Below are 15,843 nucleotides of genomic sequence, written 5' to 3' on the forward strand. Positions count from 1 at the left end.
TACGCTTAAATAAAAAATAGAATCTCTTATATATCTAGAGTATTTCATCTCTTTTAGTACTGTTAAAGTTAAAGTTCATTTAAATACTTTTAAGTTTTAGTAATTTTTCAAAAAAATAATTAAAGTTTTCTTCAAATTTTTTAAAATAAAATATACAGATCCGCCTCATATTACAAATGATGGAGTAGTTTTAAACTCAAACGAAATGAATGGACTTCCAGAACTTTTATTAACCGATTATAGTAGTCCAATTTACAGAGTTAAAGCGAACACTACTGTAATGATGGGTAAGTTTTTTTATTGACGAAACTTATTAAACAAATAATAAAGATAAATAATTTAGTTAATGACACATAAAGGTTGTCCATTAACTGGGTATCCGGAACTAAGAATAGAATGGATGTTCAAAGGAAGTGCTATAGAAACAACAAACAGTTCGACAAAATACAGAATGATGCACAACAACAAAGTTCTTTCAATCAACAATTTCAACAACGTCTCAGTTGGCGATTACTCTTGCAAGGGAACAAACACAGCAGGATCGGCAGATGCTAGTCTTCAACTGAAAATTACAAGTAATTTTACTTTTAAGCTTCATATTTTTGAAGCTATATCTACTGTATTTTAAGGTATTTTTTACTATCATTTTACGTAAACAAACTTTTTTTTGATTTTAATTTTTCTTGATACTGTTAAACATTCGTGGTATGCTTTATACCGTTAATATTACTTTTCATAATAACTGACAAACATACATATTGTTTGTTACATTAAAAGTTTTTGAAAAAGCTTTATAAAACAAAAAGTATGAAGTTTTTGATTGAAAAATTAAAGTTTCATAAAGAATACTAAAGCCTCAAAACTGCCTTGCACTCAATTTATTATTTGTTTTCAGTATACAAGTACCGAAAGGAGGGGTTGACGGAATGCAGTGCAAAGTGCGGGAACACGGGAACCATCACTGACAAGCTGGTGTGCATAGAAGACGGAGTGAGGACGGTGGACGATTGGTACTGCAAAGGAGTGGCCAAGCCGCAAGTTGAAACCCGGCCCTGCAACAGAAAAGACTGTCAGCCACAGTTGGTACTTTTTTAACTTAATTTTAACAACATACAAACAAGTACATTACAAACAAATATTTTATTTTTTGTTCTACAAACAATATAAAAACAAGTTTTATTTATGTCTAGAAAAAAATATTTAATAAACATGCGGAGTACGTATAAAATGACGTGCGATTTCTTTATGCCTTTATAAATACTGAACTATAAAAACATTTATGAAAAAAAATTGAAGTTAGAAAAATAATCATAGCATTTTGGAAATTTTTTAGGCGAATTTAGGTCATTTAAATTCTAACCTAGATTAGGCGGGTAGAGTTCAAACATGTTATTTAAAAATTTTACAGGAAATAATTGGTCTTTAATGTCAAGTACTGACTTTTTAATCATTCATATCTGGCTTTTATTTAACTTTTAACGCATTTAATTTTTTTATAGTAAAAAGAATACTTTGAACTAAAACTACAATTTGTTTCATAATTTTTTTTTACATTTTTTTGTGCAATAAGCATTACGTTTAAATTTTGAATTTTAGGCTTTTCACAAATTGCATAAAATATACATACAATAAGATTTTAAAACCACAAAAATTAATGCACTACATTATTGCGTACTTTTTATCGTATTTTCATTTAAAAATGTTATGTTTAAAGAACAGTAACATAAATTTTTGCTATGTTGAAGTCTTTAACAAGTACTACAACAACCGTTTAATACCTCTTTATTAGAAACAAAGTAATAACACCAAATGTTATTACAGATATTACGCAAACGAATGGAGCAAATGTTCAGTTGATTGCGGAAATGGAACAAGATTCAGAAAAATATCCTTTGTGGTTCTCATGTCAGACGGAACTGTTCGTCAGGTTGCCATGGAAAGTTGCCGTAGCAACCAGCAACTTCCGCCTCAAAAAGAAACCTGTTTCAGTAACTTGTGCCCTGAGTGGAAGCCGAAACCATGGAAACAGGTTAGATTCAGTTGTTTCTTTGAAGAGTTGAAATTATCGTACTCACCTATTTTTTAGAATTCTACTTTTGATACAGCTTCAGTATAAAAGTTCAAAAAAGCTGGTTAATTAATCTTATATGTATTTTAGTTATTTCTTTTTTATCAAAAAAGGAACTAAGTAACCTTTTTGTGAAACCTAAGTTACAAACCAACAGTGTAGCAAGAAGTGTTACGGAAACAGAGTTGGAATTCAACTGAGGCAGGTCCACTGCGTGGCTAACAACGGCACAATCGTCCAAAAGTCCCACTGCAAAAACCTGCCGAGACTAGAAAAGTACGTTTGTAATAATAAAGCTGCAGAAACAATACGTCATTTATTAACGATTAAAACCAGTTTATTTCATTGTATATTGTGTTAACAAGAAAGATACTTCACATCTTTCTTGTTAACACAATATTTTTATAAGTAAAAACTAAAAATGTCATAACAAAGCATTTTCACCAGGAAACAAAGCTGTCCTAACATCCGATGTCAGCCAGTTTGGAGACCGAGTCCCTGGTCCGTTTGCTCGGCAACATGCGGCAGCCATGGCATAAAAACGAGAATTCTTGGCTGCTACTACAAGGGCAGGCCAAAGCAGACCGCCAGGGGGCGTTGCCTAGCGACGAAACGGCCTCAGGTTTCCGCCCCATGCAACAGAATCCCCTGCAGCGAAAAACTTGTGAGGGTGCAGGGAAAAATTTAGATATTTTTTAATTTTATTTTCTTTTATAGGAATGACCCAGAAATATCATTAGCATATTTTGTTTATGTTAATTTACTTGACTTGTTTATGAAAATGTAGATGGTAGTTTTTAGTTATGACACTTTAAGCCTTTTAAATAATGAAAGCATCAAAAATTTCTGAAATTTTTAACAATTCATTTTAAGGATTTTTTTCTGATAAAAGTTAAACTATAAAAGTTTATATAAACTGCCTTTAGTTTTTAAAGGTGTTATAGTCCTAATTAGCTTATTATATAGTTAACTTTTAGAAATATACTTGTGTTTTTTATTTAGTTTGCTGCTGCTTAAACTTTTTTTTTAAGTTTCTTCAATTGTTTTTTAAAACAACTTTTCCATTAAAGCAAACGATAAGCTATTTAAATTAGCTTTAAATCTCAGTAGTTATGAAATTAGGAAAATATCTAGTTTCGTAGATCTAAAAGTACTTTTTGATTTGAAGATATTCAACTTTTTTTCACTTGTTTAGCATACTATTTTGATATAAACAAATCATATTTTGTCTTCTTTTACTTTTATTCTTTATTTCACTGCCTAATAAACTGCTTATATCCTAAAAAGTTGTTTCTTATTTAAAGTATTTCTTATGTTTTTATATAGCACAAAATTGTAGGTTTTGTTTTTATTTTGTTTTATTTCATACTTTTCTAAAATCAAACTGCTGTTATACTTAAATTATTACTGTTTGCAAGTACAATTACCTGCCAAATAGGTACACACTTTGAACCTAGAGCAAAAATGCGTACCTAGAAAATTTTTGTCTATAATTACTAACATTAAGCCTTATACAAACATGTTGAAAACCACTGAAGTTGACAAACGACTACTAAAGCAATATCTTTTAAAACTTTTAAATCATAAGTAATAAAATTCAATAGCTATGTACTTTATTTTCGTTAACTTCGCTTTTTTATACGCTTTTTACATTTACGTTGCAATCATGAGTAAATAAATGTCAAAAAGCACTGTTTATTGTTTTTGTATATCTAAATTTTACTCTAGGTTTTATTTTTATACGTTTTTTACATTTATATTAATAATTGGATATGTAAATGCCAATTGAAGTGTTCATTATTTTCATTTATCTAATCATTTTGTTCCTTAACTTTACATGGGGTATGAAAGATTAGATTGCCCTGTTCTTTATTGTTGCTAAATAAAATGACTGCAGTATGTTTGGTTTAAAATTCGGATTTAATATACAACATTTAAGTCTATAATCTTTTTCTGGCTAATTTAGTTTAAATTAAATTTAATTCTATTCAGTATAGCTTATGTTATGATTTAATAATTTTATTTAGTAGTCTTAGGTTTATTTTTAAAATCTAAAATACAATAAGTGTTTTGAACATAGCGTTTTTAGGCTAAAAAAAGCGTACCGTATCGGCAGTTCTATTAAGTGTGTATTTATTTTGCAGGTTACTGTATTAGCAACGTTTAAGCTGAACTTCGCTATATAAGATGATATAAATAAGGTTGTAAATTTTTGTTATAATACATGTATAAAATATTAAAAGTCAAGTATATTGACTGAAATAGATCTAAAAAAGATCAATTTGTATATTCTGTTTTATTATAAAATATTTTATTAGAGTTTGAAAAATATTTTATTTGAATAAGATTTATTTAAGCACTGACGAGGTCTTTGACCGAAACTTAGTTAGTAAAATAAATTCTTGAAAGAACAAATTCATTATTTCTCCTTGAGTAGTTAAAATATCTTTATTTGTTTTTTTTTAATCAAAACATATAATAAAATATTTTATTATAAAATAGATTAAGAACAACACATACAACACGTGCTTGTCACGTGTAACTTTATCACGTGACGTTTACATAAACTTTAATTTATTTAGTGCTTGACTTTTATTTTCATTTACACATAACAATCAAAAATATTACAAACTATCTAATCGCAAAACAGTTGCACGTTGTAAAAACAGTGGTAAACTTAAAAATATTGATTTTTTTTTGAAATTTATATCTAAATTAATAACAAAATAACTTTTAGAAATAAAGTTAAATAGCATTAACTTCTATTCTTATAAATCATTTTTAAGAAGTACCAATAGAAGCATTGTACTTTTGATAGCTTTAATCGTTTTGATTTTTATTATAATGATTAATAAAAAAGATTATAAGACTAGCTAAATTTAAGTAAAATTGCTTTTATTTACTTTTTTGTTTTGAAGTAAATTTTAATGTTTATACGTTTAATTCACGCTTTCAATTTGCTATGATTTAAATAGTGAACTAATTCTAACTTTTGTATAGACTTTGATATGTTTTAAACATAATAATTAAAATAAAAATTGTTTTATAAAAGTTTATATATATTATAACTACAGTAAAACTACTTTAGTATGAAAAATAATCTAAACATTGAATACAATATCTTTCACAGCTTTTTGATGAGGTAAGTTTTTAATAAAGATTTGAAATTAAGAATGTATATTTTTTATTTTTTTTATTTTAAGATTTTAAGTATTCATTACTTTTTTAATGAAATTGTATTTACAAAAAGCCACTAAATATAGCAACTAACGAATAGTTTTGTTGATTTGACTGTTTACTATAATTTAATTTTTACAATATATTTTCATTACTTCTTGTATATCTTGTTCAAAAACAAAAATCAATAAATAAAAAATAATTATATTTAAAGTAATATATATATTAAGAATAGTTTACCTAACTTAAAATTAAAAATAGTTATAGATTTTAAATAAGATTTTTTGCTTTAAATGCGTACTTAAGCAGCAATCTGAAGTCATATTTTGCAAAGTTAACCGACTGTGCTAGTTCACGAAATATTAATCCAACGACAGTCTACTGCAATTTGAAATTATAAGTAATTTAATAAAAAAACAGTTTTTGAAAGTGATTTTTCAGTTACCTATAAAACAGTATCAGTTCTGCTCGGTTGCAAAAGCTGTAGTTTAAATATTTAGTTATGAAAAAGTTGACTTTCATAAAACTACAAACTTTTAACTGTAGCTAAATCATTTGCTGATTAAACTTGCTAATTCATTTGCTATAAAATTCTTGCAACTGTGCCTAGTCAAAGACAGTCAAACTTGACTCTGGGGCGACACTAAACGATTAAAATGTTTTGTACGTTAAACTTCCTATAAAACTGATACAAGGGCAATAGATAGCTATAAAACTTTAGCAACTGTGCTTCCGTCTCTTAAAAACTCTAGAATAATATAGTTTTCGAAGTAAAGCTTGTACTTGCAAGACACCAACGTAAGGCAGATTTGCAGAAACGTACCAATCTACTAGCCTGGTTATCGCTACGCTTACATTTAACTAACAAAAATAAATATTTTATAAACTTACGCATTTATCAACTAACAAACTTAAATCAAATTATGTTGCTAATTCTCATAATTATACTAATGCTAGTAATTTATATTTGAAAAATTGTTGATGTGCTAGTGTAAAGCAAAGAAGTAAAACAATAAAAAATTAATTTTTTTAAACTTTATATGCACATAATTATTCATAATGAAAGCAAGCAAATTTATAAATTTAAAGAGATAAAAGTTTCTAAAACTTTTAGTCAATAATAAATCTTAAGAGGAAAATGTGAAACGAAAAGTGAAGTTGCTTTTCATGATTTAATGAACAATTAATCAGATTTTAGTTATTCTTAAACTGAAGTGTTGTTTATGTTTATTTATTTTTTATTTACAAACTATTTTTTAAGCTAACTTTTTATTGATTTTAACACACAATTTATTTTTTAATTTGCCTGTTCTTTATCAGCTTAAAACGGCCCTGCTTTCTAAGCTTTTAGTATTCATTTATATTTAGTTTTGCACTTGTACTACTAAGAGATAATTTTGACATATATCTACTCTTTAGCACTTTTAGTATCGTAAAAAAAAATTAAACGAATTAAACACATCTAACTTGTCATTTACAAGACGTTAAAAGTAGTGTGCGACTCGATTACCGAAAGGTTTTTTCGTGTACCAGGTCTCAGGATCAAACATTTTGAGCGATTGTAAACATTTATCTCATGTAGATTTTATCTATCAAACAGCTATGAACTTCAAAATTTATTTTGATAATATCTTTAGCCTTTTGTTCAAAATCATACAATTAAATGTTACAAAAGTTTGCATAATTTAATGATGTTTTTGCTGACTACGTTAAATGTTCGATTTTTTATAGTTCCACAAAAACTGCAAAAGTTATAAAGTTAACAATGTTAGTGTTTAAAGCTTAAATTTTTAGTAAAATTGAGGCTAAAAGAAAATAAGATGTGTTGAAAATTTCAAGATTTTTAAACTGTTATAATTTAAAAAGTATCATTAAATGTGGTGAATTTTTTTTTTTGTAAATATCTTCTGCTTTTTGATTAAGTCCTAAAAGTTTAAAATTTTAATTAAATAAATGTAAAAAAAATTGCAAATTACTTCTGAACTGCGAAAAATTTTATATAAATTTTAAATTTTAGACTTATCAAACTTGTTTTTAAGATAAATTATTACTTTCTTATACTTATTTAGATTCAAATTTTTTATCAATTTACACAAGTGGCACAGGAGTCAAGAGCAACATAAATTGCCTTGTACACAGTTTCTACTCATACTTCATTTGAATAAGAACTTAAATACTTTAATTTATTTATAGATTATAATGTTATTTACAACCTTTCAATTTGAAAATTAACGTAATTGTTATTGCTTATCAGTTTTTAAATTACAAAAATTTTTAAAGGAAAACTAAATATATATACTTGTTTTTACAATGTAGAAGATTACCTACTTCTAAAACCACTATCGCTTTAACTTAATTTGAGCTAAATAGAGCTTTATTGTAAATGTTAATGCTTTTAACTACGATGATATGATTTATTAAGATAAGTTTTACTCGTTTAAATGTGATTAAAATACTTTCATTGAAATACTTTATAAATAACTTTCGAGGTTAAAAAAGACGAAATTTGTTACTTTTCTATTTTTAAATAATTGAAGATGTTCATAACAATTAATATTTTTTAGAAAAAATTAAACTTATAACTTCATCTTTTCATTTACTTTCGCAATTAACATCTCAAAATAACTATCTAAAATTCATTTATTTTTAATGTTTTTTTAATAACTTACATGCAGTCAATAGCTTAAGTAAACTAGTTTTAACAAAACTTTTAAACATATTCTTTAGTTCATCAAACAAATCTAAAGTTCATGTTGTACCTAGCAAAGAGTTATGTATAACGAATACAAACAATTGTGTCACTATTTTTCGACAAAAAAACAAAATTTTTGTTAGTAAAACATCTTGACAACTAAACAAGTTATTTTTTGTTATGATCAAGCGCCTTCAAAATTAGTTCTGCAAGTTTTAATTTTGGTTGGAATTGGTTATTATTTTAGAGAAAAAATTATGCAGTATCTAATATATACTTATAGCCATACAACTGCTTATCAACTGTTTTATTCACATACAAAACCTAATTGAATTTCTAACATAAATTTGTTTTTGTTTTACATCTTCAATTTTTGTAAGTTCGAAGTAAAAAAACTAAAACTCTTACTTTAACAAATCTGTACAACATTCGTGAAGACAAATTTAAAAGGAGCTGTTTTAGTAAAACACCTTAATTATTTTTTTATAGTACTTGTGTTGGCTTTCAAAATGTTTTTAAAATTAGATTTATTTCATTTCAAGTCTTAATTGATAAATATTTATTTAAAATTGAATTTATTTAAGCAAACCATAAGAAAAGTAGTTTTAACATTATAGAAAAACTTATAAGTAATAACTACTGTAAAACAATAAATTAAACACAAGAAACACTAAACTAAACAAATAGTGTCAGATATTAGAATTTAGATAAAATTCCGAGTTTTTTACATCAAAATACAAATAGACTCCAGAGGTGTAGTTGATAGTTGTTCATTTTTTGATATTATTTAAGTAAAAAATTAAAAATCAATTATTATTATCGGTTAGTGCTTTTATTTAGAAGAAATACTGCTCACTCCCTTTTTATTTTTCATTCGCATAAGCAGCTCAAATAAAAAAAATAAATGATAGCCTCAGTTGAAGAGCCTAAAAGTACATTGTTAATAAAAAGCTTTTTATGTGAAACCCAACCCCAAGTGTTTAGACTCAAACGATATTAACGCACTGAAAATAGTAGTGAAAATAAGAAACAGTAGCCGATTAAAAACTTAGTGTAAGCTTATATTGAGGTATAAGAAAACAATTTTATCATAAATTAAGTTTGTCTACAGTCTACACCAGGGTTTCCCAAACTTTTTTTCTAATGGCCCCCTTCGAGTAAATTTAAAAGGCTATGGCCCCCCTACAATATGGCTTCACAAAATTATATTGTTCACTCTTTTTATTCGTTTAAAAACGAATAGGTGCATTCTAATAAGTTCAGCGTAATACCACTGTTACTAAAAGACTCTATTTTTATTTTTAAGGTGACTCATTCAAATTCTTAATTCGCTTCTAACGCTGACATTACATCTGGTTGTAATAAATAATTTTCATAGTAACAAAAATGTTGTTTAAATAAAAGCTACTCTATCACAATAAAAACTTGGAATAAATACAATTTATTAATTTGAAATGTCTTTGTAAATGTTAGTTGCAACAAATTAAATAATTTAGTTCGTACCTTATATATCAAATTTAGAAAATGAAATGTTAATCAAAAACATTTTGATATTTTTAATGGTTGTAACATAAAAATTGCAAAGAAATTAATATTCTGTGGAATGAAAAAAAAGAACTCAAAAATACTTAGTCCAATGTACTAGTATTTGAAAAAACCTTTCGGTAATCGCGTTGTACACTACTTGGATACAGTTTAACGTCTTGTCCAGGACAATGAAATTATTAGTTTATTTAACAAACATAAAACATAATTGAGTTATAAAATTAGATGACACTTTTCTCTGGATAGGCAAACTGCTTGTTAGGGTGTTGATTGCTGGATTGTCTAGTTACGTTGCTGTAGACTAGTTGATGTGGCTAGTTCGCTTGCTAAAGACTGTTGAATTTGTACTTAGTTTATAAATCTAGCTATTTTAAATACCTAATTAAGATAACTTAACAAGAAAAAAACTGGTCTTAATTAAGTGAGGGTTGCCACTCTTGAAAATAAAGTAAAATTATCACGACTGATTAAAAACTGGCCTGGTCATTATTTTAAAAAAAAACTAACAGCCAAAATTTGAAAAAGAAATGCTTAAAAGTATAAAAATAAGAAAAAATGTGACAAATAAGAAAATTTAAAATAAAACTTTTGAGTTCAAACCAGCTGGAGATAATTTTTTAATTTCAAAACATTTGAGGTGGTCTGATTGTGTGGCAACCATACTAGTTAAATAAAAGCTGAACTAAAACTGTAAAAAAACAATTCTATTTAAATTCATAAGTAAACATTCTATGTGGTCTTATATATGCATAGTACTATAATTATTTAAAATCAATATAAAAATTATTTTTGAATAAGTCAAAAAACAATTAAAATCTGATTTAATTTGTACTTGAAAATAAATAATCAAAAAAAAAAAACTCTTGACATTTCAACCAGTAAACTAAGTAATGTGTTATAAAATCAAAAAAATGTTTGCTTGATTAGAATACTTTAATCAATGTTATATATATAATGACAAATCTCTCTGTATATATTAACATTTTTATAATTTTTAGACAACTATGCTGTAACTTTTTTAAACCAGATTGAAATATTTTAAGCTAATAAAAAAAAAGGAGCTCATATAGTTAATTCTTTTTGTTCATAGGTATATTGGAAAAGCTTATTTTAAATACTATAAATATAACAATATCAAACTGCAAAATTATATGTAAAACTTTTTTATAAATGTACACTAGAAACATCTATTTCGAATAAAAACATTTACTAATTCTTGTATTAAAAAAAACTTACAGTAAGTTTAGTCTGCTCCTACCATTCAATGTGAAGGATGAGCTTGATGACTACTGGCTAACTTCTCTATGTTAGGTTTTAATTCAGTTAGATACAACCTCAAGTCTCCTCCTTTGGATATGTCTAAGTTTGATCTTTTATTTAAGACATTTATAACTGAGCTAAAAGCTTTTTCAACTACATAGCTAGAAGGAAATGCAATGAATAAAAGACTTATTTCCTCCCAAATATCTGGATATTCTTGTCTAACTTTTTCTTGCAACCAAAAACTTTCATACCCAAATCGCAAAAACTTTACTTTAAGCTCAGGACCAGCAACTAGTTCGATGAACTTTTCTTGTAATTCAACTTTTACTTCATCAAGACTTGCTTCAAAGGGGCTTACTATCCAATTTGGAACATTTAATTGAAATATATCTTTAAATCTGTGAACTATATCAAGTTTTAGCTCTTTTAAGTGGGATGTATAAATTTATACCTCATCTTTACTTAGCTGATGTTTTAAGTTTTCTAAGCTTGAAAACTGGCAGAATTGATCTTTTTTAAAGTTTCTTTCAAACAGTTCCAGTTTGTTTGTAAAGCTGGTTAGACTAGCCTTGACTTTTATGATATTTAAATTTTTTCCTTGTAGGAGTTTGTTCAGAACATTAAATTTTCCTTAGAGGTCAGACAAGTATGCTATGTCAATTTTTCTTTCTTGCAGTTTAATTGATAACTCACTGTTTTTTGTAGAAAAAAATTCAATTACTGTATCAAAAACTGCTAAGAACCTTTCCAAGCAGTTTCCTTTTGATAACCATCGGACTTCAGTGTGTATGATTAAGTTGTCAAACTCCTCCTCATTGACATTGCAAAGCTCTTTAAACAAACGAGTTTGCAAACCATGTCTTTTAATTTTGTTCACAGCTTTAATAACTAAATTCAATGAGGTGTGTAGATGATTACTTAATTTTTTAGCTACTAAATGTTGCCTATGGAATACACAATGAATTGTAAATAAATTAGGATTAACCTTTTTAAAAAACGTGATTAATCCAACATGCCTACCAACCATGGAGGGAGCACCATCTGTTGCAATACCTATGATGTTTTCTAAAGGTATTTTATTAGATTAAAAATAGTTTTTGATCTTATTAAAAACAGGTTGGCCTGTGCTGTGGGTTTCCATTAGCTGAGATATAGCTAATTCTTCATAGGTTTTGTCACCAACTACCATTCGTACACATAAAAGAAGTAGACACTTATTTCCAGACAAAGTAGACTCGTCAACTTGTATGGAAAATAAGTTGGTACACATCAATGTAATTAGTTTTTTTTCTACACATTCTCCCATTTCATCAATGCGTCGTTTAACTGTGTTGTTACTCAATGGCATTATGCGTAGAACATTGCTGATGTTTTTGATATGTAGAACTTTTTCAAGTACTGTTCTTATGGCTGGAATAAATGCTTTTTCCCCAATGGTGTGAGGTAACCCTTGTTTTGCAATTATTAAAGACAGGTAATATAAAGTTAATACACCGTCATCAATGTTTTGTGTACACTTCTTTTGAACATACTTGTTATTTGGGTCTGGTTCTTTTTTTTTTACTATTTTCAAAAAATACTATAATTTAAAATTTATTTTAGCCATATCTTGAAAAGTTTTAAACAATTTTGTATGAAGAATAAAAAGAGCAATCCATGGGTAATTTATAAGTTTACAAGAGCAACTTTACTTTTCCAAAAAATATTATAATTTGAGAATGGCATCTTAAATCTTTTTCAATAATTCAAAATAATAGTTCAGTCTATTATTCTATTTAAACTTATCCTAAGTCAGTCTGAGTTAGAAAAAACCCTGAGTTATCCTAAGCTGTCCTGAGTCATTCTTAGATTTTCAAAAGTTTCAAAATATCCTGATTTATTCTGAGTGTACCAAGTATTTAGCAACCCTGTATGTAAAATGTTAAGTGTAATGTAAGTAAACTGAGAAGTAATTAAAAAACATTCAATTTCACCATATGACTTGTTTAAAAAAAATGTATATACTTATTTGACTAAACTTTAAAATATTGCTCAAATTTACTGTAAAGTAAAGAGATTAATTAAATAAAAAAAAGGTGGAAATAAACTCTTATATTTTTTACAAGGTTTCAGTGATAAAAAATTTAAACCTTTTCAAATATTATTAAGTTTTTTTTATTATATTATTTCATATATACTTTAAATAATTTGAAAAAAATCTCATTTATAACTGGTAATAGATAAAATAGGTTATTAGCACTTTTAACATTACTAACAAGTATATACAAAGTTTATTGTAAAGATTTAAAAAATAGATGAAGATTAGTAAGAAAGAAAAATGTGAACACTTACAACTAAGGTCAATGGATTAGTGTGGAGAAAAACATTTTGGTAATGAACTTCACACCATTAATTTTGTAAACAACTTTTGACTTTTTTTTTAAGTCTTAATTATCTTAAGTTTAAATTGTACAAAAAATAAGCTCAAGGCAACATGTGTAAGAATAATAAATGGTTCATACTAACCAAAAAAAGAGTTAGTCAGAGTTTATTGGAAATATTTAATAAGAGTGGTAGTTAAGAATGGTACCCTACTACTTAATTTTTAAGGTAACTAAAAATTATTTTTAAATGTGGTTTGGTTTAATATAAAAGTTAAACCAACGTACACAACATTTATTTATAAAAATATAATAGTTTTACTAGCAATATGCTAGAAAGTTACAATTTTATAACTTATAGGGTCAACCATAAAAAAAAATCTATATTAGTTTAAGTAAGAATCTACATTTAAAAAAAAAGTTGTTTACATTATTGAATTTTGAAAAGTTATGTTTTATGTTAGTTATTAAAAATTCTAAGAACTTACAATTTAAAATTTAATGAATAGTATACTTAAAGGTCAGTCTGATATGCATATTTACAGAATCGATACACTTTTTTAAAGCTTTATTGTTTTTTTACCCTTATCCCTATCCCACTTTACCCATACATATTAGAAATTAATCAAAGAATAAAGCTTTAATAGATAAAATAAAAAATAACATGAAAAACAACTTTTTTTTTTTGCTGATTCATCATATTGTAAATTTAAAATAACTTTAAATACAACTAGTTTTAATAAAATATTGTTTGCTAAAACATGTGTATAAATATATGAAAACATACTTCATGGTTGCCACTCATCAAGCTAAGAAAATTTTCCTGACTTTTCCTGACTTTTTCCTGACTTTTTCCTGACTTTTTACCAAAATTTTCCTGACTTTTCTAAATCAAGCTCTTAAATTAAACATATTCTAAAATACATAATCTAACACTTAAAACTATATAAAGCTTTCAATCTAACTTTAATACAGGTTATAAACAATAGTTTTTTGCTGAATTCAATCATCAAACTTCCAGTACATCATTTAAACCATATGTGTATGATTGATGTTTGTAATAAACAGCCCTATCAGCAAAATACTTGTATTATTACCTTATAAACACAGCTTGTCTGAAAAAAGAAACATTTTTTTAGCAAATCCTAGCATAAATGTATCTAGATAAACAAACGACATATAAGGAACATTTTGCAGTTTATTAAAGGATATTTTACTAATTTATACCAGCTGAAGGCATTGGAAATAAAATTAAATATTTTTGTAAATTTCTAGGAAAATTTTGGAATTTTTTTCTGACTCTAAAGGACTTTTAATTAACTTTTACCACTTGAAGGCTTTGGATAAGAAGGAATTTTGTAAATTTTAACTGACAAAATCTGACTTTTTTTTTTAATCAAATTTCCTGACTTTTCCTGACTTTTTTTCAAAACCCCCCATTTTTTCCTGACTTTTCCTGACTTTTGTAATTTTTCTAAATTTTTCCTGACTTTTCCTGATTTCCTGACTTTTCCTGACCGAGTGGCAACCCTGATACTTGAAATACATTTGATGAGATTGCCTGGTTGGCATGTTGAATCAAGTAGGAGTTGCAGTTTTGATACACAAATAACTATCTCTCTATATCAGATAAGCTAATAATCTAATAATTCACATTACCTTATAAAACTGAACTGTTTTAAATTACTTAAAAACTGAGCAGCTGATGTTTAACTTTGTTTTAAGCAACATCTTTAGACTGTAAATTTCATAATTTAATTGGTTGAAACTGTAAAGTAAACATATACTGTAAATAAAATTGGCATAAGATTGAACTTTACATTGAGTTATCTGACCTAAGCACTAAAGCTATTTCTAGAATAAACTTACACAAAGTGGATTTTAAATCTAAACTCAGGGCCAAAAACTAAAATTCTAAAATTGCTGTTGCAAAAATTTACGTAATTTTCAAAGACGGCCAAAAATTGAAAAGGCTCCCTTATGGCCCCTTTTCTAGTCATGGCCCCCCCCCCCCTTTGGCCCCTTTACGGCTTATGGCCCCCTGACTTGCTCAAATGGCCCCCAAGGGGGCCACTTGGCCCACTTTGGGAAACCCTGGTCTACACCAACATTTACCTCTACTAATTTAAAACATCAACTCTAAAAATACCTGGTTTAGATCTGAGAGCAAGTTTTTATAATACTTTAAGAGCCAAATGAATCTAAAATACAAGGGTCTTTCTAAAAGTAGATATCGCAACGGCCAACATAAAGCAGTTTTAGATTAGCAGGTAAGGGTGAGTAATATTTTCCTTTACTTCATTAAAACACTATACACTAGCGTTTGAGCAGAAAATTAGAAATTTATTAATTAATCTTTAATGCTCAAACTAAGATTTTAGTTTCTTAGCAAAATTATTAAATATTCTCCTCAAGTAAAAGTTACTGCTACTGTTAACGATTTATTTTATGATATAAACAATATTTATATTTATTAAGAATTTGAAACGGTTGTAAAAGTATTAAACTGCTGTCAAATAAATGAACATTTTAAGATTAAAAAATAATAATCATAACCTAACATACATAGCTTTTTGCTATGGATTGATACCCTACTTCACCACTTAAGCTTATCAGGCAGCATAATAGTTAAGCTTAAAATGAAACAAATAACTGTTTATTATTCCATTCTCTCACAATGTTGCTGGTTTATTATAAGAAACTTAGTTTAGAATATTTAAAAAAAAGATACTAAACAA

General features: G+C 26.7%; 1 protein-coding gene across 1 annotated transcript in view; it reads left to right on the forward strand.

Annotated features, from left to right (window-relative positions):
* LOC145849632 (ADAMTS-like protein 1) overlaps positions 1 to 3,004 on the forward strand; it is a 43,679-nt gene extending 40,675 nt beyond the window's left edge. The window contains exons 28-33 of the mRNA XM_082954621.1: positions 159 to 287; positions 360 to 575; positions 896 to 1,079; positions 1,822 to 2,029; positions 2,226 to 2,344; positions 2,516 to 3,004. Of these exons, the coding sequence (XP_082810747.1) occupies positions 159 to 287; positions 360 to 575; positions 896 to 1,079; positions 1,822 to 2,029; positions 2,226 to 2,344; positions 2,516 to 2,756 (1,097 nt within the window). The 3' untranslated portion in view covers positions 2,757 to 3,004. The remainder of the gene's footprint in view (positions 1 to 158; positions 288 to 359; positions 576 to 895; positions 1,080 to 1,821; positions 2,030 to 2,225; positions 2,345 to 2,515) is intronic.
* Positions 3,005 to 15,843: the final 12,839 nt, after the last annotated feature.

Source organism: Thalia democratica, chromosome 2, assembly GCF_965202585.1.
Source record: "Thalia democratica chromosome 2, ktThaDemo2.hap1.1, whole genome shotgun sequence".
NCBI lineage: Eukaryota > Metazoa > Chordata > Thaliacea > Salpida > Salpidae > Thalia > Thalia democratica.